The sequence below is a fragment of the Oncorhynchus keta genome, chromosome 2 (genome assembly GCF_023373465.1).
Source record: "Oncorhynchus keta strain PuntledgeMale-10-30-2019 chromosome 2, Oket_V2, whole genome shotgun sequence".
NCBI lineage: Eukaryota > Metazoa > Chordata > Actinopteri > Salmoniformes > Salmonidae > Oncorhynchus > Oncorhynchus keta.
In genome coordinates, this window is record NC_068422.1 from 35,272,147 (window position 1) to 35,296,487 (window position 24,341).

At 42.7% G+C, this 24,341-nt stretch overlaps 1 protein-coding gene across 1 annotated transcript; it reads right to left on the reverse strand.

Moving 5' to 3' along the window:
* Positions 1 to 6,283: 6,283 nt before the first annotated feature.
* Positions 6,284 to 23,615, reverse strand: LOC118399789 (alpha-actinin-2-like). The gene is made up of 21 exons (XM_035796032.2): positions 23,301 to 23,615; positions 19,938 to 20,052; positions 19,732 to 19,851; positions 19,437 to 19,523; positions 19,156 to 19,243; positions 18,736 to 18,814; positions 14,224 to 14,305; positions 13,600 to 13,685; positions 13,071 to 13,163; positions 12,658 to 12,888; positions 12,283 to 12,430; positions 11,792 to 11,942; positions 10,887 to 10,995; positions 10,066 to 10,206; positions 9,751 to 9,933; positions 9,494 to 9,628; positions 9,225 to 9,404; positions 8,881 to 9,027; positions 8,004 to 8,069; positions 7,690 to 7,848; positions 6,284 to 7,504 (listed from the first exon to the last, which is right to left on the reverse strand). The coding sequence occupies exons 1-21, from the start codon at positions 23,430 to 23,432 to the stop codon at positions 7,346 to 7,348; spliced, it is 2,691 nt and encodes an 896-aa protein (XP_035651925.1). The 5' UTR covers positions 23,433 to 23,615; the 3' UTR covers positions 6,284 to 7,345.
* Positions 23,616 to 24,341: the final 726 nt, after the last annotated feature.

A 24,341-nucleotide genomic window follows, 5' to 3' on the forward strand; every position in this document is an offset into this window, starting at 1 on the left:
CAGGCTGGAACACCTCTCAGTGCCCAGGGCATGATGCCACTGTGGTGTCTGATCCCTGCCTCAACCTCCATTCCACCCTACTATGAGCAGCCTCTGGACTTTATGAGTCACACTGCACAGTAGAACCACATAGGGACCTAACTGAGTAAGGAATAGGGCTGGCTGGGGTGAAGAGCTGGCTGGGGTGAAGAATGTCATTTCCACTCAGGCCACACATTTAAAATTGTCAATATCCCATGGGATTTGAAAGGTTTTAAATTGTTACTGAGCTTAATCTTGCATTGTAGAGTCAGGTCAGGGCAGGGGGATTGACTTGGCCCATCTCAAGTTCTTTGCGAGCAGAGATAAAGGCCACAGCAAAATTAACTGCAACCTTAGTTTCAGAGATTTCTGGCGTGGGCTGAGAGACCAAAATGCCTGAAGCAGTACCTGTCACCACGGCCCTAAATAGTCCATCTAAGCACGTGACTGTCTCACACAGCATCAGCCAACACTCCACCAGTGATATGTCTTTATCAAATGGCTGAGATACCAAGCCGTGAGTGTCACGCCCTGAACTTAGAGCTTTTTATGTCTCTATTTTGGTTTGGTCAGGGTGTGATTTGGGTGGGCATTCTATTTTCTTTTTTCTATGGTTTTGTATTTCTTTGTTTTGGCCGGGTATGGTTCTCAATCAGGGACAGCTGTCTATCGTTATCTCTGATTGGGAACCATACTTGGGTAGCTTTTCCCACATGGTTTTTGTGGGTAGTTGTTTTCTGTTTAGTGTTTTGCACCTGACAGGACTGTTTCGGTTTCGGTTATTCACTTGTATTTTTGTTTAGTGATCAGTTTAAATAAAAAGTAATGAACACTTACCACGCTGCGCTTTGGTCCGATTCCTCTTCATCCGACGACGACACCCGTTACAGTGAGAGGAGGACTCACAACCACAGAGAATGATAGGCCTCCGTTATCTCAGTAGAGATAATATATTTAAACACAGAACAAATTAAATAAACTAACATTTCTACAGAAGTAGGCTAATGTTTATTTAGAGTTTGTAAGAAAAGTCAGCAAGTAATTTGCAAGAGTGACTAAAGAAAAGGGATAAATGGCTGTTATTCACTCAAATGAGAGGAGAGCAATAGAGAGAGTGACATTCTGTAATTTACTGTCTTTTCTTAGAAAAATAAAAACATGTCATGGTATCCTAAAAATAGTACGTTTTAAAGGCTCAGTGCAGTCAAAAACATGATTCCCTGTGTTTAATATATATTTCCACACTAGGAGGTTAGGAGAACTGTTTGAAGGGAGAGCTGTTTGAAAAACCGCCTAAAATGTCAGCATGTATTGATGGGATGACATAAACAGGCAGTAAATTAGTTTATAAAACAATAACAAATAGAGTTTCAAACCTCTCTGCTAATAACAGCTAGTTTTTTTGTTTTCCCCTTCCCACTCAAACCACTCCCAGACAGTCCTAGCAAAATTATTTATTGAGGAAATTGCTCTGAAACTATTTCAGTAGATTTGTGACCATTTTAATTTAAAACAATCACAGTAGTGTACTTAATTGTTACCGAAAAATGTTGTGATTTTGAGAGAAAAAAGGTCTGCATTGGACCTTTAAAAACAAGTAATAGCCATTCTACACAGTCTAGTAACTTTCAAATAGACAACAAATGTAACAGTTTCATAGTGTACTCTAAACTCTCTATCCTGAAAACAAAGGTTTGGCTTTTGCAATTTTTTATAAGTAACTTTCAAAAGAGTGTGTGACAGTGGGAAAAGGTGAAGAGGTAAAAGTATTATCATACCCCTGACCATTGTGGACGAAAGTACCAGTGATTATTTTACGGTAGCCTACTGTAAATGCTTATTTTTCTGGCTACCATATCGATACCCAACATAGTGTATGCGGCACACAACCTTACTCTCCCGCCAATGCCACCACCTGTGTTAAATTCTCATTAGCATTAACCTACTTACTGTACTTAGAAAATTGATTGTATCTTCACTTTCTCCCGAATCAGCCATGTCTGAAAATGTAAAACAGTTCACTGTCTGTAGAAAGCATAGTTGAAAAATAATCAGTGAGATGGACTGATTCTCATTGGGTGGCTCCTTATCATTCTGACCCAGCGTGCGCTTGGCAGGCTACAGTCCACCATTTGTCCACAACCACGGACATGAATCGACCAACCTAGGCAATTCTGCTACTCTTAGACTGTTAATGCTAGAAATTCTATTCAAACTTGGAAATGTGCAGACCGGTCTGGAATAGTGCACTTTATACAGCTTTTAGATAAGACTGATGAATCATGCTTTCTAAAGACTGTTGACATCTAGTGGAAGGCATAGGAACTGCAAATGGAGTCCTAAGTCAATGGATACTGTAATGGCATTGAATAGAAAACTACAAAACCAACAAAAAAAACTACTTCCTGAATGGATTTTTCTCGGGTTTTAACCTGCTATATCAGTTCTGTTATACTCACAGACACTATTTGAACAGTTCTGGAAACTTTAGAGTGGTTTCTATCCAAATCTACCAGTTATATGCATATCTTATCTTCTGGGCCCGAGGAGCAGGCCGTTTAATTTGGGCATAATTTTCATCCAAAATTCCGAATGCTGCCCCCTACTCTAGAAGTTAAAATGTATAAGGTGTATGAAAACTTCTGACTTCAACTGTATATTGTTCCTATACTACGCATGTGTTTGTAAGCCTTGTAGTTGTGCGGTGGCCCGTTCCTGTAGGTTCATGCTCTACAACATCCGCAGAGTACGACCCTGCCTCACACAGGAAGCGGCGCAGGTCCTAATCCAGGCACTTGTCATCTCCCGTCTGGATTACTGCAACTCGCTGTTGGCTGGGCTCCCTGCCTGTGCCATTAAACCCCTACAACTCATCCAGAACGCCGCAGCCCGTCTGGTGTTCAACCTTCCCAAGTTCTCTCACGTCACCCCGCTCCTCCGCTCTCTCCACTGGCTTCCAGTTGAAGCTCGCATCCGCTACAAGACCATGGTGCTTGCCTACGGAGCTGTGAGGGGAACGGCACCTCAGTACCTCCAGGCTCTGATCAGGCCCTACACCCAAACAAGGGCACTGCGTTCATCCACCTCTGGCCTGCTCGCCTCCCTACCACTGAGGAAGTACAGTTCCCGCTCAGCCCAGTCAAAACTGTTCGCTGCTCTGGCCCCCCAATTGTGGAACAAACTCCCCCACGACACCAGGACAGCGGAGTCAATCACCACCTTCCGGAGACACCTGAAACCCCACCTCTTTAAGGAATACCTAGGATAGGATAAATTAATCCTTCTCACCCCCCTTAAAAGATTTAGATGCACTATTGTAAAGTGGCTGTTCCACTGGATGTCATAAGGTGAATGCACCAATTTGTAAGTCGCTCTGGATAAGAGCGTCTGCTAAATGACTTAAATGTAAATGTAATGTAATGTAGTTCTGAAACCAAAATTTTCCTTATGGAGGGTAGTATACAATATCATGTGTTGTTTTGAAGATTCCACCAGAGGTGGTCAAAGTTCAACAGGTTAATAGTTGCCTTCAGTGGGAGACTAGGTATTATTATTATTAGTAGTAGTAATGTAGTAGTAGTAGTAAGTAGGCCAGAATTACTAGTAGCAGTACATTGCCGTAGTAACAGTGAATGTTTTAGTTAGGTAGGCCATGGGTTAGCTATAGTACATGGGGTCGCTTTTGTTGTTTGGTTAGTGAATGTAGGGGTTGGGGTAAGCTGTGTGGCATAATCAGCCGGATGTGCTCCTTCAGTGCTATAATTTGATTGGTAGAATATGCTCTACATGACCCAAAAAACAACCTGAGAAATAGCTCAAAAGTATGCAGACCCCTTGAAAAATCAATCTACACACAATACCCCATAATGACAAAAAGATCATAGGTTTTTAGGATTTTGGGGAAATGTATAAAATATTAAAAACAGAAAAACCTTACTTACATAAGAATTCAGACCCTTTGCTATGAGACTCGACATTGAGCTCAGGTACATCCTGTTTCTATTGAACATCCTTGAGATGTTTCTTAAACTTAATTGGAGTCCACTTGTGGCAAATTCAATTGATTGGACATGATTTGGAAAGGAACCTGTCTACATAAGGTCTCACAATTGAAAGTACATATCAGAGCAAAAACCAAGAAATGAGGACGAATGAATTGTCCGTAGAGCTCAGAGACAGGATTGTGTGGAGGCACAGATCTGGGGAAGGGTACTAAAAAATGTCTGCAGCATTGAAGGTCTCCAAGAACACAGTGGCCTCCATCATTCTTAAATGGAAGAAGATTGGAACCACCAAGACTCTTCCTAGAGCTGGCCACCCAGCCAAACTGAGCAATCGGGGCAGAAGTGCCTTGGTCAGGGAGGTGACCAAGAACCCGATGTTCACTCTGACAGAGCTCCAGAGTTAATCTGTGGAGATGGGAGAGCCTTCCAGAAGGACAACCATCTCTGCAGCACTCCACCAATCAGGCATTTATGGTAGAGTGGCCAGATGGAAGCCACTCCTCAGTAAAAGGTACATGGCAGACCACTTGGAGTTTGCCAAAAGGCCCCTAAATGACTCTAAGAGAAACAAGATTAAACTGGTCTGATGAAACCAAGATTGAACTCTTTGACCTGAATGCCAAGCATCATGTCTGGAGGAAACCTGGCACCATTCCTACGGTGAAGTATGGTGGTAGCAGCATCATGCTGTGGGGATGTTTTTCAGCAGCAGGGACTGGGAGACTAGTCAGGATCAAGGGAAAGATGAACAGAGCAAAGTACAGACATATATTTGATGAAAACCTGCTCCAGAGCGCTCAAGACCTCAGACAGATGCAATGGTTCAACTACCAACAGTACAACGGCCCTAAGCACCCAGCCAAGACAATGGAGGAGTGGCTTCAAGACAAGTCTCTGAATGTCCTTGAGTGGCCCAGCCAGAGCCCGGACTTGAACCTGATAGAATATCTCTGGAAAGAGCAGAAAATACGCTCCCCATCCAACCTGACAGAGCTTGAGATGGTCTGCAGAGAAGAACGGGAGAAACTGCCCAAATACAGGTGTGCCAAGCTTGTAGCATCATACCCAAGACTCAATGCTGTAATCACTGTAATCACTGTAATCCCTGCTAAAGGTGCTTCAACAAAGTTCTGAGTAAAGGGTTTGAATTCTTGTGTAAATGTGATATTTCAGTTTTTTATTTGTGATAAATTTGAAAACATTTCTTAAACCCTGTTTTTGCTTTGTCATTGTGCGGTATTGTTTGCATATTGATGAGGGGAATAAACATTTTAAGCAACTTTAGAATAAGGCTGTATATGTAACAAAATGTGGAAAAAGTCAAGGTGTCTGAATATTTTCCGAATTCACTGTATGAGGAGAAAGCTGAAGTCTCTACTCAACTGTTGATGTATATCCTCTGTCTGATTCCTAGTTCATCCACTAGAGAGCAGTAGGAGATCACATGACATCTCTTGTGCACTTGAAACAAATTGTGTCTGGTTTGGGTAGTGAGCCTGACATCTTAAAATGAACTTAGCGATCAGGGCTTTCAAGTTCAACTAGCTTTCAGTCTCACGCCAGAATAGAAGTTCATCCATGTTTCTGAAATGTTAAATTTCAAAGTGGTTGCTAATGTCAAATTTCAAGTTGATTAATTTTGGCATTAACTACACATTTTAAGGATAGGGTTAAGCTTAGGCAGTAACTCAGAAATCTTAAGGTTAGGCATTAACTCCGAATGGTTAAGATAAGGGTTAAGTTTTTGGGTTAGGGTTAGGATAGGCTTAAAACAAAAATCTCAAAAACAACTTTCTTTTGCTGGATTCGAACTTGCTCAAACGTCCAAAAGACATCAGCATTTGTCAGTGATTAGTGGGAACTGACTTAATAAATACCCCTCTTTGTCAGGAAGTTTATGCTTGTGGAATATATGCCTACTACATTTAAAGAGGTGGTGTCAGGTAACTAGGCTACGTTATCCCCACTTTTGTCCTACATTTTGGCACAAAACGGCTCAATATAGCCTCTCTGGGCTCATAATCACACTCATACAGTAGCCTTTGACTGCAAGAATGCTACCATTGAGAGCCCTTGCCCTGCCAATCTTATCAAATGTAGGATATTCACATCAGATTTTGCAGATCATTTTTATTTGATTATATCCATGTTTGAATTGTGACTGTCATTTTAACTTTCATATAGCCAACTTTAATCAACTTCAATGAAAGGAAATATGGTTTTTACAGATTAGGCCTAAAGAATAGAAAAACACAATGTTGTATTTAACTGCACTCTTTTATTATGTAAAGAAAAATAAACCTCAGTGATGATCAGGAAGAGGGTTTATTGAATAATCAAATCACTTGAAACTACAAAGTTTACTGTCAACAGTCTCTCAAACGGTCAAATGTTTCTTTTTGTTGTGTTGGATTGAATAGTACATGGATTCTCTTCTCCCTCCCTGTCTTCAAATGGGAAATCCAAACTGCTTAACAGGGGGCAGGCTGAGAGACAGGCTTAACCCTCTTTGAGGTTTGATTCAAAGTATGTAGGAATCTCATAGGATTTAAGGAAATAAGCAATATCATCAAAGAGGCAACGTTGTTCCAAGCTCCTTATGTTCTCAAATAAGAAAATGTATGATTTCTCTTAGCTTTGGGTGTGAGAAATATACTGTACATTGTTTGTTAACTGTTCAACCTGTTATTTTATCAATCAATCATTGCCTATAACTGTTCTTTATATATATATATATATATATATATATATATATATATATATATATATATATATATATTGGGTCAAATGTGATGCGAGAAAAGTTTGCATGGAGCAGGAAACATGAGCTATGATTTTACCACAAGTACATTTTGGTTACATAAACAACATCCCACTGGAAACCAGCATCAGTTCAACATCTAACTTCAATGTTTTTGTCTTATTCCCAGTTAGAACTCCTACAGTAGTTCCTAATAAGGCACTGAAAGAAGATGAGGAGAAAATGCTGACTATTAGCCTGTTATTTTTCTGTTCTAGCTACATATCCAACTGCCGCTATTACTGTGGTCAATAAACATATTATATCAAACTATTGTAGCTTATATGATCATGTTACTCCTTAAAGCAGATAAGAAAAACTGTTATTCTGTCTTCACTTCACCGCAGAACTCATATGAGGGAAACTATTGTGTTACAATAAGTAGCTAAATGTACTGTATCTACCTATTGTGAGTCTAACATAGGTAACCACCTCTCATTTGTGTGTTTGGTTAAAGGGAATTTCATCCAGACGTATTGGGTGGGGTCAAGAGGTCACTTTTGGGCATCATCTTGCAGGGTTAGAGGTCACTCTCTCCATAGAGGGCAGTGGAGAAGGCGGTGTAGTCTAGCGCCCCTGTGGATCCCCCTGGGCCACTGTAGCAGGGCATCCTCAAGATGCAGTACTCTGCCTGGTCAGGGGGGAGCTCTCTCCTCAGCTCCTCAACCAGGATGTAGGGCTGTGGAGTCGGGAGAAAAACAGAGAGAACACGGGCTCATGTAGGTAAATCCGCTTTAGCAAATATTAATGACCTGACAGAATAATATGCGTGTTGACCATTGTACTGAATCTGCTCCATCTGTGTGATTGACATGTTCCACGTAATTGTCACACTCCCGTTCACTTTCTCTCACACACACACACCTTATCGGCTGCCAGGATCCTGAAGGATGCCACAACCTGCTCGGCGGTGTCCGTGTCAGCGGTTTCTCTGGTCATAAAATCAATAAATGATTGAAAAGAGACCATGCCAGTGGCACTGGGGTCAACCAGCATCATGATACGGGCAAATTCCACTTCACCCTGACAGACAGAGAGAGAGATAGTAGTGCGAGATCAGAGACAAGAGCACTGATATCTTAGTTCGCTATTACACATAGAATATTATCAATACCTCTTGGTGTTAGTATGCATTATTTGCATACTGTAATTCTGCATGAGAACATTGAGACCCCTACCAAATCATAACCCATGGAGATCAGACAGGCCCTAAAGTCATCAGTGTCCATCGCCCCGTGTTTCTTCTGTAGTCGGAGGTCAAGTGTCATAGGATGGAGGTTGGGAGTAGGTTACCGCACAGGGAGCGGATGAGATAGAGAGGAGGGAGGGAGACCAAGAGAAGGTGGATGGTAGAGCAGTGGCGATCCGGTAGGGGAGAAGACAAAAGCTAACATCAGAAACATGGACACATATACACAACTACAGACGAAAGTTGCCACCGCCAACAAAGCCATAATGTAGTGTATTATTTCGAGCCCACTATTGAAAAATAGATAGAACTGGGAAATATGTGAGGTAGCAGCTGATTTGGTCTGTTCTAGAAGGATGGAAGAAGCCTAAGTCATCAATGAGAGTCAGTCAGGAATCATGAAAGGTTAGAGGTCAGTAGGGGTGAGTACCTGATGTTCATTGCCCACATGACCAAGGCTGATCAGACAGGTCTTGATCTCCTCACAGTTTTCCTGTGTTCTCCTGGGACCAGGTGTTAGAGTTCACTCAGAGGTGTCACACACACACACATGCAAGTGTCCACTGTCCATAACATGCAGCATTACAACAATGTAGAACCAATATAAAAAAAATACTAATTGTATACATCTTTTTACATCGTTTTAACTGTCTAAACAACCAAGGCCACAAAGCAGTGACCATTCTATTACAGTATCAACAACAACATATTACCCGTTTCCTTACGCAGCTTCTGAATAAGATAGGCATGACAGTAAAAAAAAAACAATTGTCAGTGGCATTATGCTACTTAACATGCCATTCAGGTTAAGTGTTATTATATGAGACTGAGAACAGGGAGTCCAGGGTGTGGATAGAGTACTATACCCGGTCAAAATGGTTGAAGGAGGAGCGGAACTCGTGCATTTGTTCCTGGCTGATGCCCTTGGCGTCGCGGGTCAGGATCTGGGTCTCGATCTCGTTGATGGTACGGGCGATGGTGGTGAGGAGGAGCTCCCAGCCCACACGGATGTGCTTTTACCATGACGATTAAACACACCGACAGATATAGACACAGACAGACAGATTAATCAGCTGTCAACAATGTATTCCAACAATGCACTTTGGGATCTCGATGACATCCATCATCATTATCCCCATGACCACATCTAATCTATATAGACCGCATGTAGAGACCGTCTCTCTGTGCTCTCTGTACTGCTCTGCAGTACCTCCATGGTGTAGTTGGTATGCTTGTTGTCAAACACCAGGGACTCCTGGATGTGCTGGTGGTCTCCCTCCAGCTTGTCGATGTTGGGCTTGTAGGTAACAATGATGTGCTCAAACTGCTTCAGCTGGGTCATCTGGTCCTCCAATGTACCGCCCACCTCCAGGGAGCAGTGCCCAATCTCCTGTCAGAACCAAACAAATTAGCAAACCAGGTTTTTGTTCCGGATCCAAGGGTACCCTTAGACACTAAACTGATGGCTGACTCTCTGACCTCCATCCTTGTCTGTATCCAGGGTCCTATGAGGTTAGCCTGGGTAGCAAACAGCCGTCTCAACCTTTCATTAGTATGCTGCCGGGCTAGCTCCTCCTGGAGGGAGCCCTCTCTCTGGGGAACGAGCTTCTTCACCTGGTCAGCAACATGGCAACAACGCATACATCAATCTGACAGAAATTGGCTGTGTATGTGCATGCGTGAATATGTGTGCATGTGTGTCTCAAGTTTATGTATGTACATTTTCGAGGTTGTACCTTGTCCCACTTGGCGAGGAGCTCCTCTGTGGTGATGGTGCTGTAGAGGTTGAGGAGGTTGGCCTTGATGCCGTAGCTCTGGGAGATCTTCTGCACCTCGTTGTGGATCCCCAGGATGGCCTGTCTCTCTCCGTCTGCCTCTGGGAGGGTGGCCTTGAACTGCTCATGGGCAGAGATCAGGCTCTGCAGGGGAGAAGGAGAGGAGAGGTTGCAGTGTACGTAAGCAAGTACTTTGGGCACTGAACCAAAATTACATGGCTGCAACATTTGTAACAACGGTAGGATGATTAAATTGTAACAACGAGTATTACGTACCTGGACCTCATCGATCGTGTGTACAATAAACATATCCTGCAGATCCTCCATAGCCCCTTCCATCCAGTTGTTGAAAGGTGCTGATCTCTTGGCAAACTCCAGGAACAACTGATCAATGGTTTCCAGCAGCTTCTCTGTCCTCTGGAAAACAGGACCGATAGAACTGTGCCATTCATCTCATTGACAATCCATTAATATTGCTTCACCTGTTTGGGATGCTAATCCCAGGATGCATCACATTGACGTGACCCAATTGACCCCTGAGTTTGGCAAGATGGTCTGCATGGATTAGACCACTCCCTTTGGGCAGGGGCAGGTGGCAGACAGCAGTCCATGTCAGTCACCCTAATCCCAGGCCTGGATAAAGGTCTTGACACATTTGCAGGTCATGAGCGTACAGTATGGATCAGAGGGGCTCAGAGGAAAGGGACTGTGGGCATCCTGCCAGCCGGATACTGTACAGACAGCCATATCTACATGATTGTGCCTTTAGTTCATCCCCTTATCTCGGTCAGAAGACTTAGTGGGCAACCAATAATCAGCTGTGTCTTCATTCCCAAGACCCAATCCCAAGCTATCGCAATAGCAAATACATGAGATGTAACTTTATTATAGATTAAGCTGACCTGTGAACACTCCACCCCAACCCAAGGTTACATCATTCACTGCTTTACCTCCTCAGTTCTCAACTGGATTGATGGAACTGGTTCTCTTTTCACACTACCGAGATGTACTGTGCCGGCTTGCTTTTCACTGGGTTTAGTGCAGTTTAGCTGAGAACATAGCATGTCATGTCCCTAACCTCAACCCCCTCCACTCACCTCCAAAGCCTCTCTCCTCTTCTGGGTCAATGTACCAAGTTGATCCCACAGATCACAGATGCTCTGACACCTCTTGTTGACAGAAGCCACACCATGATAGTCCAGCTCACTGCACAACACCACAGGAAACATACAGGTCAATCTAGGGCTGGGAAGTGTACTGTGTTTTACTAACATAATACTGGTATTGATGCATGGACCAGTTTGGATTTTTACTGTACCTTCTCTAACAGTATTTACATTTTTTATTTGTTACATTAAATAATTTAGCAATGACTCTGAAAAAATATGTCAATCATACATTTTTATTGCCAGTATGAAACTGTTAACAGCTGACAACTGCTAGCTAACTTGCTAGCAGACCAAGTCAACAACTTAGAGAGAACAAGCTTGCCAAGTAGAGACCCCCGGAAATCATCCGATTGCAATATACTCCACTGAAATAAAAACTGCAAGTGAATCCATTGAAAAAACATGGTCACAGAGGAGAATAAGTATTCGTATGAAGGAAAAGTGACTTATTGACGAAATAGAGGCACACAAAGACAAAACAAATGTGGTACAGTGTGGAAATTAGTTCAGGAAATGTAGAAATGTACAAAATTGATGAAAATGAACAGAATGGAGAAAGCCCAATAACATAACTTAAAATGTATTTGTTGCCACACCTAATCACAGATAAAGTGCATCATACCATATTTATGTATTTTGAAAGTTCTATATCTTAAAAACTTGATTGCTTACATGCAAAACATTTGGAAACTATATCAACAATGGACTGGTTTTTGGGTGGAATTTTCCTTTAAGTAGAATGCAGATTGTATTACTTGTCAAAGCCATGATTTTAGGAATAGGATTTGGTAGGGATGATGGTTAGGAGTGAGGGTTAGAAGAAAAGTCCGCACTTGAGTTCCTGTGCGATGGCAGCGATCTGCTCCACCCTGTCCTGGTGAGCAGCCAGGTCACTCTCAAATGCCTCATGTTTCCTTAGCAACGCCCGCACCTCCGTCAGGGTGGCAGTCTCGTAGTCCTTCTGAGATAGAATCAGCTCTTTACCTTGGTCACAGAGAGAGAGCGAGATAGAGAAATGATTGTTTATTTCACTTTTGTATATTATCTACTTCACTTGCTTTGGCAATGTTAACATGTGTTTCCCATGCCAATAAAGCCCCTTGAATTGGATTGAGATAGAAAGAGAGAGAGACAGAGAAAGCGAGACCAATGGCCATGAATCTCCCGTTAGTCAAAACAAATGCTGAAGATTCACTCTGACATTTTCCCATTGAAAAATCTCAAAGGATTTGGAGCTAATCACTTACATTCAAAGGTCAAACTCTAGACATACCAGAGACATAAGTAAACACTGCACAGACAGACAATAATAGCCCAGACTGACCACTAGCCCAGGTCTCATGGGTGGTGGCTTTCTGGCAAAACTTTTCAGCCAGGTGGTCCAGTCTCTCCAGCCTGCGGATCTCGGTCAGAAGCCACTCCTCATAACCTTTCTCAGCCCCCTCCAGCCCCTGCCATGCACTGGCTATGTCCTACAGCAACATGGAGACACAAAGACACGCTCATCACGCTCAGTTGATATACTATTAAAATAGCTTTTTAACTTTATCAACATTCTGGTAAGAATGCCTTGGTCTTTACCTTGGTCTTTTGGATTACCTATATCCATAGCTATCTATAGCTACTGTACTGTGACTGGTGGCTTGTGTTTCATCAGTTTTATATGATTCATCATTGAATGTTGGGTGTTAAGACTTACAGATACCATCTTTCCTTCAGAAGGCATAAAAGCAGGCCGGTTGCTTATGTGCAGCTTGGTCTGCAAGGTATTGAAGCTGATCTCCAGCTGACACTTCTCCTGCACCTTGGGGGGCTTGTGCATGCGGCGGTAGTCCCTGAAATCCTCCAGCTTCCTCTGCATCTCAACCATGGTCTTTTCTGCGGCCCTGTTCTCTAGCCATGGGGTGGTCCGGCGGATCCACTCCAGTAGCTACGGAGTACAGAAGGTAATGATGGAGTGGAGCTATGGGGTTTGTGTGTTGTTATTCCTCTCAAATCAATTAAGTTGAATTGGACTTTGAATTTGATTTGAATACTTGGACATTTCCAAGTGGGGTAGAAGTATGTCCCTATGAGAGTTCACCAAAGCATATGTCCAAAAGTATGCTTTACCTCGCTGGCCAGCCTCTCGTATTCCTCCATAAGTTTCTCATTCTCCTGGTTCACATCCAGCACTTTACAGATCCTGTTGGCTGCTGTCTCAGCCTACCAAGGGGAGGGAGGATGGAGAAATGAGGTCAGGGAGGAAAGAGAGGTTAGGGTGTTGTCGCACATCTAATGCAATTCCTCATACAATTACCCCCCACCCCACCAACATGCACACCATCTAAGTCATACATTTAAAGCAATCTGTGTGTGTCGTTTCAAAAACATGCATGTCAATGTCAAACTCACAATTGACCAACTTAGTATGATGTCAAACAACTTTCAGGCTAGCGAAGAGAACAGACCATATATGTGTTTTTGGTAGTGAGGGGGAAATAAGACCTTAGAAAATTTGAATGATTGGATTATCATGTGCTTATTTTAAGTGGAATGATTGACACATGGTAACCATCATCAAATGATTTGGGGATATTGTACATAAAACATATTGCATTCACAAACTCGATTCAAATTGTTCATGGTGCAAGCTGTATACCTGCTCAGCTCCAGCAAAAGCATGATAGAAGCAGGAAACATAGGTCATGATAGCTCTCTCATCAGGCTTAGGAGTGTTGATGATGTCTACAGTGTGGACGGAGGGACAGAAGAGGGTGACGGACAACAAGTAGAGAAGGAGGAAGACACTCAAGGTGGAGACAGGAAACACAAGAGCACCGACAGAGGAAAAGGACCATAGATAGAGACTCAACACCTGAACGTCTTAGCCCAGGGCTACCCTGGAAGGAAAGTGGGTCGGTCTATGGCCAAGGGGTCTAAACAAGGACCTAAAGCTTGACCAATGTGCCCTCACCTTCTGTACCATTGCAAATGTGTGATACAAACTGGACATATAGGTCATAACAGTCCTGTTGTCTGACCTTGCTGCACTTATCAAATCTGTGGGATACCAGGCAGGCACATAGGACTTTATCATTACAATGTTCATACAAGTACAGACAATCCTCCTGGCAATCTCCTCCAGACAATCCTGCAACAAAACTCATAGTCTGACTCCCACCATTACAGTACCAAATAAGATGGTTCATGTTTTCATATTGAGCAAAAGAAGATCCCTATAGCTTATGCCGAATTCAAACGTTGTTTCCTTAGAAGACATTACCTTCTGCGTCCAGCATCTTAGGAATATCCAGGTGCTTCTCTGCTATTTCAAAGGCCAGGTTCAGGTTCCCCATAGGATCATCCTAGAAAATAATCAGTATTATAGAAACATACATTCCAATCATATTGTTACATAGCAGTTAGCATATAGCTGTCTTTCAACGCCACCTTAACACCATTACACTTTTTAAAACTAAGATACAGTCATGTTTTCATTTACATTTAACATGAAAGAAAATGTGCACATGTACAGTATTTGAACCCAGATCCTGCACCCAGTGATGTATTAACCAAACAGGTGACAGACAGTCAGTAAGTGTCTCCTCACTAATGGGGTAGGGTGAGTCAGTTTGTTTAGTGGGAGGAGAGGGCTCATGCTGCTACTATTGTCCTAAGTCTGTTCCACTGATGCCGGCTGAGGGGGGAAAGCCTGTTACAGGACAGTGGCAGCTGCAGGGATCCAGGGGGGGGGCAGATACCCATGGGCCTGTTCCCCACATGGAGCCATTTCAGCAAGCTAACACTCATGGCTTACTGAGCCCACTCACCTGGAGCCAGACATGACAGCTGACAGGGCCTGTCTGGGTCCAATGCATGCATGGGAGTGTTTGGGGGGGCAGAGGTGTGTGTGTATGTGTCCACGTACATATGTATGAGAGAGAGGGGGGACACCTCTGCTAAAACTGGCTCTTTTCTGTATTAAACAACATTCTGAATGGTTTGGGTTGCCCAGATCTATCCATTGTTATGTGTATTCCCAAACAACAGTGGTTATAGTGATTGCCCTATAAAGAGCTGCCTCATTTAGAGGTATCTGGCCACCACAGCTGAGGTAAACCCTGGGCTCTATTGGGATGTGGCTCATATTTCTTCATCTATTCACAGTCAGGGCTAAGTCAGTTCCGCCTCCTGGGAAAACCATAATGGACTATGTTACTTTTCTTTTAGATTAACAAGGATGGATATGTACTGTAAATGTAATTCGGTATTATAAAGGCCACAGGTTACACGGTGGAAGGACACAAATCTGTATATTCCACACTTTAGTAGTCTACTCTTTAAAGTTACAATCATCACATATTCTCCAAAAAATACACAGGGTACATTTTTTTATATTTTTTTTACCCTGTTTTCTCCTTAATATCGTGGTATCCAATTGTTTTAATAGCTACTATCTTGTCTCATTGCTACAACTCCCGTACGGGCAAGGGAGAGACGAAGGTTGAAAGTCATGCGCCCTCCGATACACAATCCAACCAAGCCGCACTTCTTCTTAATTAACACAGCGTGCATCCAACCCGGAAGCCAGCTGCACCAATGTGTCAGAGGAAACACCATTCACCTGGCAACCTTGGTTAGCGCGCACTGCCCGCCACAGGAGTCACTGGTGCGCGATGAGACAAGGACATCCCTAAGCCCTCCCTAACCTGGACGACGCTAGGCCAATTGTGCGTCACCCCACGGTCGCGGCCGGTTACAAACAGAACCTGGGTGCGAACCCAGAGTCTCTGATGGCACAGCTGGCGCTGCAGTACAGCACCCTTAACCACTGCTCCACCCGGGAGGCAGTTAGGGTACATTTCTGTTTCCCAGGACAGAAACCTATTTTATGTACCCCCAAGGGTCCACTAATGATTATTGATGGTACTGATCTGTACATTTGCTGAGCAGAAAAGGTACACATTTAAAATTTATTGAAGAAAGGTAGATATTTGTACCCAACATTAGATACAATGATGAATCGAATCCACCTGTGCCATCTTATTGACAGGATTTATGCATTATAATGGTGGGCCTCGTTAAATAGGAGGCGTGGTTTAATGAGGGTGTGGCTTTCAGTAAGTTATTTTTGGCCACCCGTGAGTAGAAGTTTTGTACCAGTTTAAGTGGTCTATGGTTATTCTAATTCAACTTTTAGCAGATCTGCTGCCAGTTCTATAAAAGCTTGCATAAGAGCAATTAAAGCACACTAATAAATGAAATAAATAAATATATGTAATTCCCCAGTGTGTACTAGGCTTGGGTGGTATACTGTGTATACCATATACCAAGGTATTTGGAAATAGCCGAGATGAGGAGGGGATTATTTAAGATACTCGTCAAAGAGGTAGCGTTTCAAGTGCTTTTGGAAGATGGGCAGGGACTCTGTCCTAGCTTCCGGGGGAAGCTGGTTCCACCATTGGGGTGCCAGGACAGAGAAGACCTTGTACTGGGCTTAGCGGGAGCTACTCTCCTGTAGGAGTAGGAGGGCCAAGAGTCCAGAGTTGCAAAACGCAGTGCTCGGGTTTGGGTGTAGGGTTTGAGCATAGTCTGAAGGTAGGTTGCTGATCCGTAGGCAAGAATCATGGTCTTGTAGTGGATGCGAGCTTCGACTGGAAGCCAGTGGAGTGTATGTAGGAGAAGGGTGGCATGTGAGAACTTAGGAAGGTTGAAAACCAGGCGGTCTGCAGCATTCTGGATAAGATGCAGGGGTTTGATGGCACAAGCCGGCAGCCCAGCCAACAGCGAGTTGCAGTACTCCAGATGGGAGATGACAAGTGCCTGGATTAGGACCTGCGCTACTTCCTGTGTGCAGTAGGGTCGTACTCTCATGATGTTTTAGAGTATGATCCTGCAGGATGTTTATCCTAGTTATTTATCCCCCCCTGGACAAACGTTGAATATTGAAGTAAGTCTTGTTAGTGTGTGTGTGTATGTGTTTATGCATATGTTTATACATAAGTACAAGTGTGTGTGAGTGAATGTGTGAGCGAGTGCATGTGTGCTAAAAGTCAGTGCAAGGTGTGGAGGTGGTCAGTCCCGGTTCAGGAGTTCAGCAGTCTGATGGCTTGTTGGTAAAAGCTGTCTCTGAGCCTGGTTTGAGATCCGATGTTCTGATACTATTTGCCAGACGGTAAAGGAGAGAACCGTCCGTGGCTGGGATGTGTGGGGTCCTTGATGATGTTACGAGCCTTGGACTAAATGTACTGTATGGGTGGGAGCATGGCCCCAGTGATCTTCACCACCCGCTGAAGGGCTTTGCAGTCAAAAGCGGAGCAGTTTCCGTACCAGTTCGTGAGGTAGCCAGTCAGGATGCTCTCAATGGTGCAATGGTAGAAATTGGAGAGTGTCCGGAGGGACATGCCAAATTTCTTCAAACACCTGAGGACGTAGAGGCACTGTTGCACCGGAGTGGTGTTGTTGAGGGACCATGTCAGGTTCTCAGTGATGTGGACGCAGAGGAACTTCACCTGTAACATTATTTTACATTATGAAGATTACCATAGTTTCTCAGAACAGTCGAGCCAGTCACGTGTTTGTTTGTAAATAGCACAAAGGGAGAATGTGGGAGATGGTGAGTCCAGCTGTGTATTTGGTTTGACTTGCTAGACATCATAGAGTGCTTTGGATTCGTTATCTGTACAGCTGTGACTGCTATCTTGATTTCCTTGCATTTTTTATTCTCTCTGTTCTCGGTCCCTTGGTCTGCTCCTCCGCCCTCTTCTCCAAGCAGAGCAGGCAGGCCCATTGCCCTAGCGACGCCAGACTCCACACAGACACAGCATGCACACATGCAGCTCCAGAGCCTTACTACTACACATTGCACACACAATTCTACACACAACAAAGTCTACTTTTATGAGATTTCAAACACTGCTGTACCTACACATATGACACCTTCAGATTTTGATAGTTGATTAGATCTGGCCTGTGTTTGTGTATCAGGGCACAAAAGGCTAAACCTTCCTTCCAGCTTTATACAATAGTGGGTCATTCAGGTGAGCATGTCAGTAAAACAGTGAATGCAGAAATCAGTAAGGAATAGATTGGGTGAGTTAAATCAGGGGTTCATTTAATTTTTGGGGGTAAAGGGATCCATAGAATAAGTTAAGATAATAAGATATTGGTATCCACAGTACCACACCAATTATCATTTTTTTTAACGCAATACTATCACCCCCGCAAATTTTTGGGGGACATAAATGTACTGTAATTGAATCTTTAAAAATGCACAGTTTTCTCTCTGCCTCATGGCAAAATGTGTAGAATTGAAGGATATTAGCTTTAAAGCTGCAACAACGAAAAATATCTCTGCCTTAGACAAAATGTGTAGAATTGCAGGAAATTAGCTTGAAAACTGCAACATTTTCTCTCCAATGCCAAGAGGCAGGACTTTTAAATTGTATTTCCCGGGCCTGAGAATTGGTTTGTCCAGCCATGTAGTGTAAAAGTCCTTGTTGGCCATTTTAAACACACTCGAGTTGTGTTCTGATCATGAGGGAGTCCCTGATGAATTTGCTAACACAAAAGGTGTCCCCGGCCCCAAAGAGTTTGAGAACCCCTGAGTTACACATAATGAAACACTCTATTATTTCTGCTTCTCAAAAGTCAACCCACCCACATCATAACGTTCTATTAATCCACGCTGTGGGAAAGACTTAGGTTAATATTATGGACATAGGGAACCCTTCTATGTTAGTATGTGGGAGGCACCAGACACCATCACGGTTAGTGATTGGGACACACGGGAGACCTTGTTGAGCTTAGCATAGTCGATAAGGTCAGGTCTGTGTCTGTGAATCAGGGCGCAGAAGGCCAGTCCGTCCTTCCAGCTTCACCAGCAGGCAGCAGAGAGAACCAGGTCAGAAGTCAGATTGGCATGATAACTGAGTAAAGCAGAGGTCACCAACACTGGTCCTAGAGAACTATAGTGTGTGCAGGCTTTACATCTCTTATTACTTAGTACTAACGCATTAGTATAGAAAATAATAAAATAGAAAAATGCATATTAGGCAACTTCAAGGAGTCTTAAAATTCAAAATCAAAATAACAAAATTATCATTGGTATGACCTTCTTAAAACAATTCCATATAGCTAAGTAGAACACCATCAACCCGGGGTAGACAGTGCTTGGACTCTAAAGGGTTAGGAAAAGACTCAAGAGTGTTCTCACCTAATGTGGAAGTTCTGGACATTGACATTTCTGTAGGGGGCAGTCTTTCTCTGGCACCACAAGAGAAGGCCTTCCTTTGCAGAGGTTTCTGAAAGGAGAGTTAAATATATGTTCAACAGCAATATTCCCCAGTGAGATCTCTATTTCATTAAACCAGGAAGGTAGCTGCAGTATAAAAACACTGGGAATCCATATGCAGGACATAACTTATTATACAATAATAACAAAGGCAGGTTTTTTTTCCTCAAGTACGCTATTTTGTTAGAATTGTCCTATATTACCTTCTACAGAGATGTCCTGGATGGCAAAGCGGAGGATGATGGTCCATATCATTCCCAGAGTCATCTTAACGTTACCATCCACAATTTCTGAAGAGAAAAAAATCCAACTACCATCAGATTCATCACATAATTGTAAAAGTTCATGTAAAATGGACTGTCAAGTTTTAAAACATTGTGGAACACTCTACCTTTGATGAATAAGACCTGCTTCAGTGAATTAGATAATTGATTATTCAAATGAATCAAAAGATACTGAGCTGCCAACAGGTAAAGTACAGGCCAAATGAAATATCACCTTCAGCTCCAATAGAGACGAGTTTCACTCCCTTGCTGGTGATGAAGTCTAGGGCTTTGTTGACATTGGCAATCTTGTGAAAACGCATCTTCCCTCTGTCAGGCTTAGGTAACCTCTCACCTGAGGGAAGGAGCAAACAGCATTACCCTCTCTGTGAGTACCAATCAATGTATTCAACTATCAACTATTTCGTCAACAAACAGTACCTGAAATAATTTCCAAGAGAAGCATGAGTTTGAGGCCATTCCTGAAGTCGTCCTCAATGTTCTCTATCTGTGTTTCTGCTTTCCGCAGGTGGGAATTACACCAAGCTGTGAAGGTCTACAAATAAAATGATATTTTGGTGAGTAAAATACAAATAGGACAATGTAAATTTCACATAACTTAGGATGGGTTTGAGCATTGATGGTAGAGAGACTTTCTGTGAGCTAATCAGAGAACATTGAGTGAGTTTTCCATCACTGGTCTTATTCATCAAAGGTAGAATGTTCCACAATGTTTTAAAAATTTACAGTCCATTTTACATAATTTTCCAATTTACCCTTCCCAGTTGAAAGTGTTTGCCATCTATACATTATGACGGTAGCTAATGTAAGTGTATCGCTTGGTTGTAACATACTATAAGATAATAGCTTAGCATGACTTAGACAGAGGCCATCAATTGTGCTGACTGTGGTCCCTATGGCAAGTGCCACATATTGAGATGAACCTATTTGTCGAGGGTCAGCAAACCCCTAGGTTTCAAATTTCACCTTCCCTCCAACCAACCTACTGCCTATAAAGGATAAAGGATTAAATAATTTGTTCTCCGATAACGCTCATGCTTTCTACTGTATCCTTATGCATGACTTAAACATTACAACTCTCTACTACTTATATTAAGTCACTCGATCTCACCATAGCAAACAGAGCCCAGAGGCAATCAACACTGTATAGATAAAAGCTTTGAGAAGATCCCAGCTCACATTCCTGATGATCAGTGGTGGAAAAAGCACTCAATTGTCATACTTGAGTAAAAGTAAATATACCTTAATAGAAAACGATTAAAGTAAAAGTGAATGTCACTGAGTAAAATATTACTTGAGTAAAAGTCTAAAAGTATTTGGTTTTGAATATACTTTAAGTATCAAAACTAAAAGTAATTGCTCAAATGTACTTAAGTATCAAAAGTAAAAGTATAAATCATTTCAAATTCCTTATATTAAATAAACCAGACAACACCATTTTCTTGTTGTTTTTTTATTTACGAATTGCCAAGGTCACACTCAGTATTAAATTACAGACGAAGCAATTGTGTTTCGTGAGTTCCGCAGATCAGATGCAGTAGGGATGATCAGGGACGTTCTCTTAATAAATGTGTGAATTGGACCATTTTCCTGTCAAAATGTAAAGAGTACTTTTGGGTAGTACAGAAAATGTATGGAGTAAAAAGTACATTATTTTATTTCAGAATGTAGTGAAGTAGAAGTTGGCAAAAATATAAATAGTAGAGTAAAGTACACATCCCCCAAAAACTACTTAAGTAGTACTTAAAAGTATTTTTACTTAAGTACTTTACACCACTGCTGATGATATAAGGTGTTAAATGTAGCCTGCTCTGGTGGCTCTAGTGATAAGAGACAGGAAGAAAACATTTTAACTGAATTTCAAAATGATAGGAAAATGTCACATGCATACAGTACATTCTTCTCTTATGTGTTTCTCTTTGAAAAGAAAAAAGCCACACTTTTACTAAAATGAATACAAGTATCTGATAATCAAAAAGGATAAGTGGAACTGTAGCCATATTTCTTTCACTATCTATCCAGTCTTTCCATATACTGTATGTGAATACCGAAGGGCAAAGGCTAAAACGGGCTATGGGCCTTAATTGAAATCCTCAAATGTGTCAATTCCTTGCACGTGTCACAAACTGAGAGCGATCTACAGTTTACTGAATGGGATACATTGAACATCTCTTCTCAAAATGCCTTACTGGATCAACCTCAATTAGACTCCTTACATCCAATCAGGAATGTGATCTGTCAATCTGCTTCCAGCATTCATCTACACAGTGTTGACTGTACTGTGCATAAACACAGAGAATGTTTGTATGCTTCAGAGACATGTATTTTCAAGCCATTCCAGTCCACACATCATGACTGGGGGAGTGATCCTCTGGCCCTTAATAACCTTAAGTTCTTATAGTACATAGCCTGGTCCCCCAGAGGGCTGTGGGTTAACGCCACCCGCCTGGAGAGGTTGCCCGGTGGAATGCCTGTCTAAATTAGGAATATTAGAGGCTTTGGAACAAAGGACGCAGCATGACAAAACAGACCAAAGTGTATGTGACATTGGACTGCTGCCCCCTCGTTCAACATGGCTAGTCCTCCAGACCTAACCCCGCCAACCTCATTCCTCCCTCCAACAGCCCTAACATCCAGAGATAAATATATTCATGAACCATGTCCAATAGGGATCAATCCTGTTATTGAAGGAGGTGTTCAAACCTATGAACTGGTTGAAGGCTGTTTATTCATTATTTTCACTCTTGGTTCCAAGAATCATGCCTAATTTGCCTCCGTTCACCAAACCCGGCTGAATCAGTTGGCACCTGGTACAGTCAGGTGGCACACCTAGCCTGTGCTAGAACATGGTAGCCTAATTGGCAAGTTAGTGTACAAAGGTAAGGACAGTTCAGTGTGCCAGCAGGTCTCATTCAAGGGCAGCCCTGTCGTCCCTGGTGGCTCTTCCTGGGTAATAGGATTAAAGTGGAGGGAAAACTAATAAAGAGCCTTAATTAAGATGCCAAAGAAGTTACTGAGAACTGCAAACAAATATCACATGGTCAACACTGCTATCCAACTATACCATGCTTATACCATGCAGAAGGCACCCAGTAGGCCTATAGGTCTTAATTAGCATGTACCTAAAATACCCACAAAAAAATATTTGCTTTGCCTTGTTAAATGAAGATAGTTGAGACACTGTTCAACCTCTTCCATGACAATAAAGTGTGAGACATACTGTAACCTCCTTCTGTATTAAACCAGTTGACAGATAGGCTACTGAGTTGGGGTCCTATATTCAGATGCTTGGTACAGTATTTTGTGGTTTCTATAAACAAATTAATTCCACAGCAAGGACATTTGATTAACCCACTATACTGCCTTTTGGTCTCGAGGTTAAAATTAGATATAGCATCCATTCTAATCCCAAGCACGTCATCGTGTGTTAAGAAGCATCTGTTGACAGTTTCACATTCCTCGCGTATCAGTGGAATGGCAGCAGTTCGAGAGCCGCTCATTGAGCTATTGTTAGCTGGTACCCATCGCATCTGTCCGTCAATATTCCCTGGAGCCAAGACAGACCCCTGGCTCCGTCTGAACCCAATACCAGGAACCAGAGAAGATTTGAAGTCTGAGCTCAACGTGAATAACTTAATATTTAATTATCAAACCATTTGGAAATGCAAACCAATTTTAATTTGCTGTCATGTAAACTCCCAAACCGGTGCGTAAAGTACTGCAGTGCATAAAGTTAATTTGTTGAATTGGTTATGTGCATGTCGTCATCTTCTCTCGATTTACCTTTCTTTGCTGTTTTTCCCAGGCAGGGTCCAGCAACATGTCCCTGTCCCACTCATCCTCCTGTATCATGTAGTCCTCCTCATCTCCGAATCCGTTGTCATAATGCACCGTGGTCTCTATTTGGGTCATCATTGCGTCCTAAGTATTTCTATTTCCCCAAATTCACTGCGTTTTTGTCTTCCAATATCCTCATGTGTTTTTGACTCTGATAATTGAATTCTTGACCTGAGATGGGTAACTTCCACTCTCCCTCTCTAGCTCACTCCCCCTCTCTCACTCACGCTTGAATGTGTTCTGTCTGGCCACAGTTGCCACAGCCGGACAAGTGCTGATATCAATTAGTACTGACAGGTCACGTGACAGGCGTGTTGTGTATCAGGGCTCAACTGTATCACTGCTCTATTGTTCACAGACCCACGGGCACGAGTGCCACACACACACAGGCACGCACGCACACACGCACACACACACACACACACACACGCCCGCACGCAGGCAGGCAGGCAGGCAGGCAGGCAGGCAGGCAGGCAGGCAGGCAGGCAGGCAGGCAGGCAGGCAGGCAGGCAGGCAGGAGGATAAGTATTTGTTTCATTAATATAATATCAGTATGATTGTAAGATGGATAGTTATATTGTAGTAATGATAACTCAGAGTTTCAAATGCTATCATCCGTGAAAATACATTCTGGAACAATAAGTCCTTTCACATCTGAGTACACACAGAGGTGCTATAGGACACCACAGCATAACTGAAGTCATTAGGACGAGAAGACATTGCTCTTGGAATTTGATTCCCAGGTTTGGACACTGTTACTTCCAACATTGGAGACCTAAGGAATATGATTCTGGTGATTCTGCAAGCAGGTCCTAGCAGTGACTTAACACACATGCATATGCACACACACACACACACACACACACACACACACACACAATATGTATTTCTGATTAAACCAAACACACTCTATCATTCACAAACGCACAGCGAGGCCTCCTCCCTAACTGTTCCATAAAAGCATCCCCTCTTCCAATCAAGCAGGCC

Bases quoted from the DNA above. Each gene is read 5' to 3' on its own strand.
- LOC118399789 (XM_035796032.2), bottom strand. From the start codon at position 23,432: ATGATGACCCAAATAGAGACCACGGTGCATTATGACAACGGATTCGGA. The intron at 14,306-18,735 runs GTCTCCCGTGTG...ATTATTTTCTAG, and splicing joins ACTATGCTAAGCTCAACAAG to GATGATCCTATGGGGAACCT. The intron at 9,934-10,065 runs GTACGTAATACT...TCTCCCCTGCAG, and splicing joins ACACGATCGATGAGGTCCAG to AGCCTGATCTCTGCCCATGA.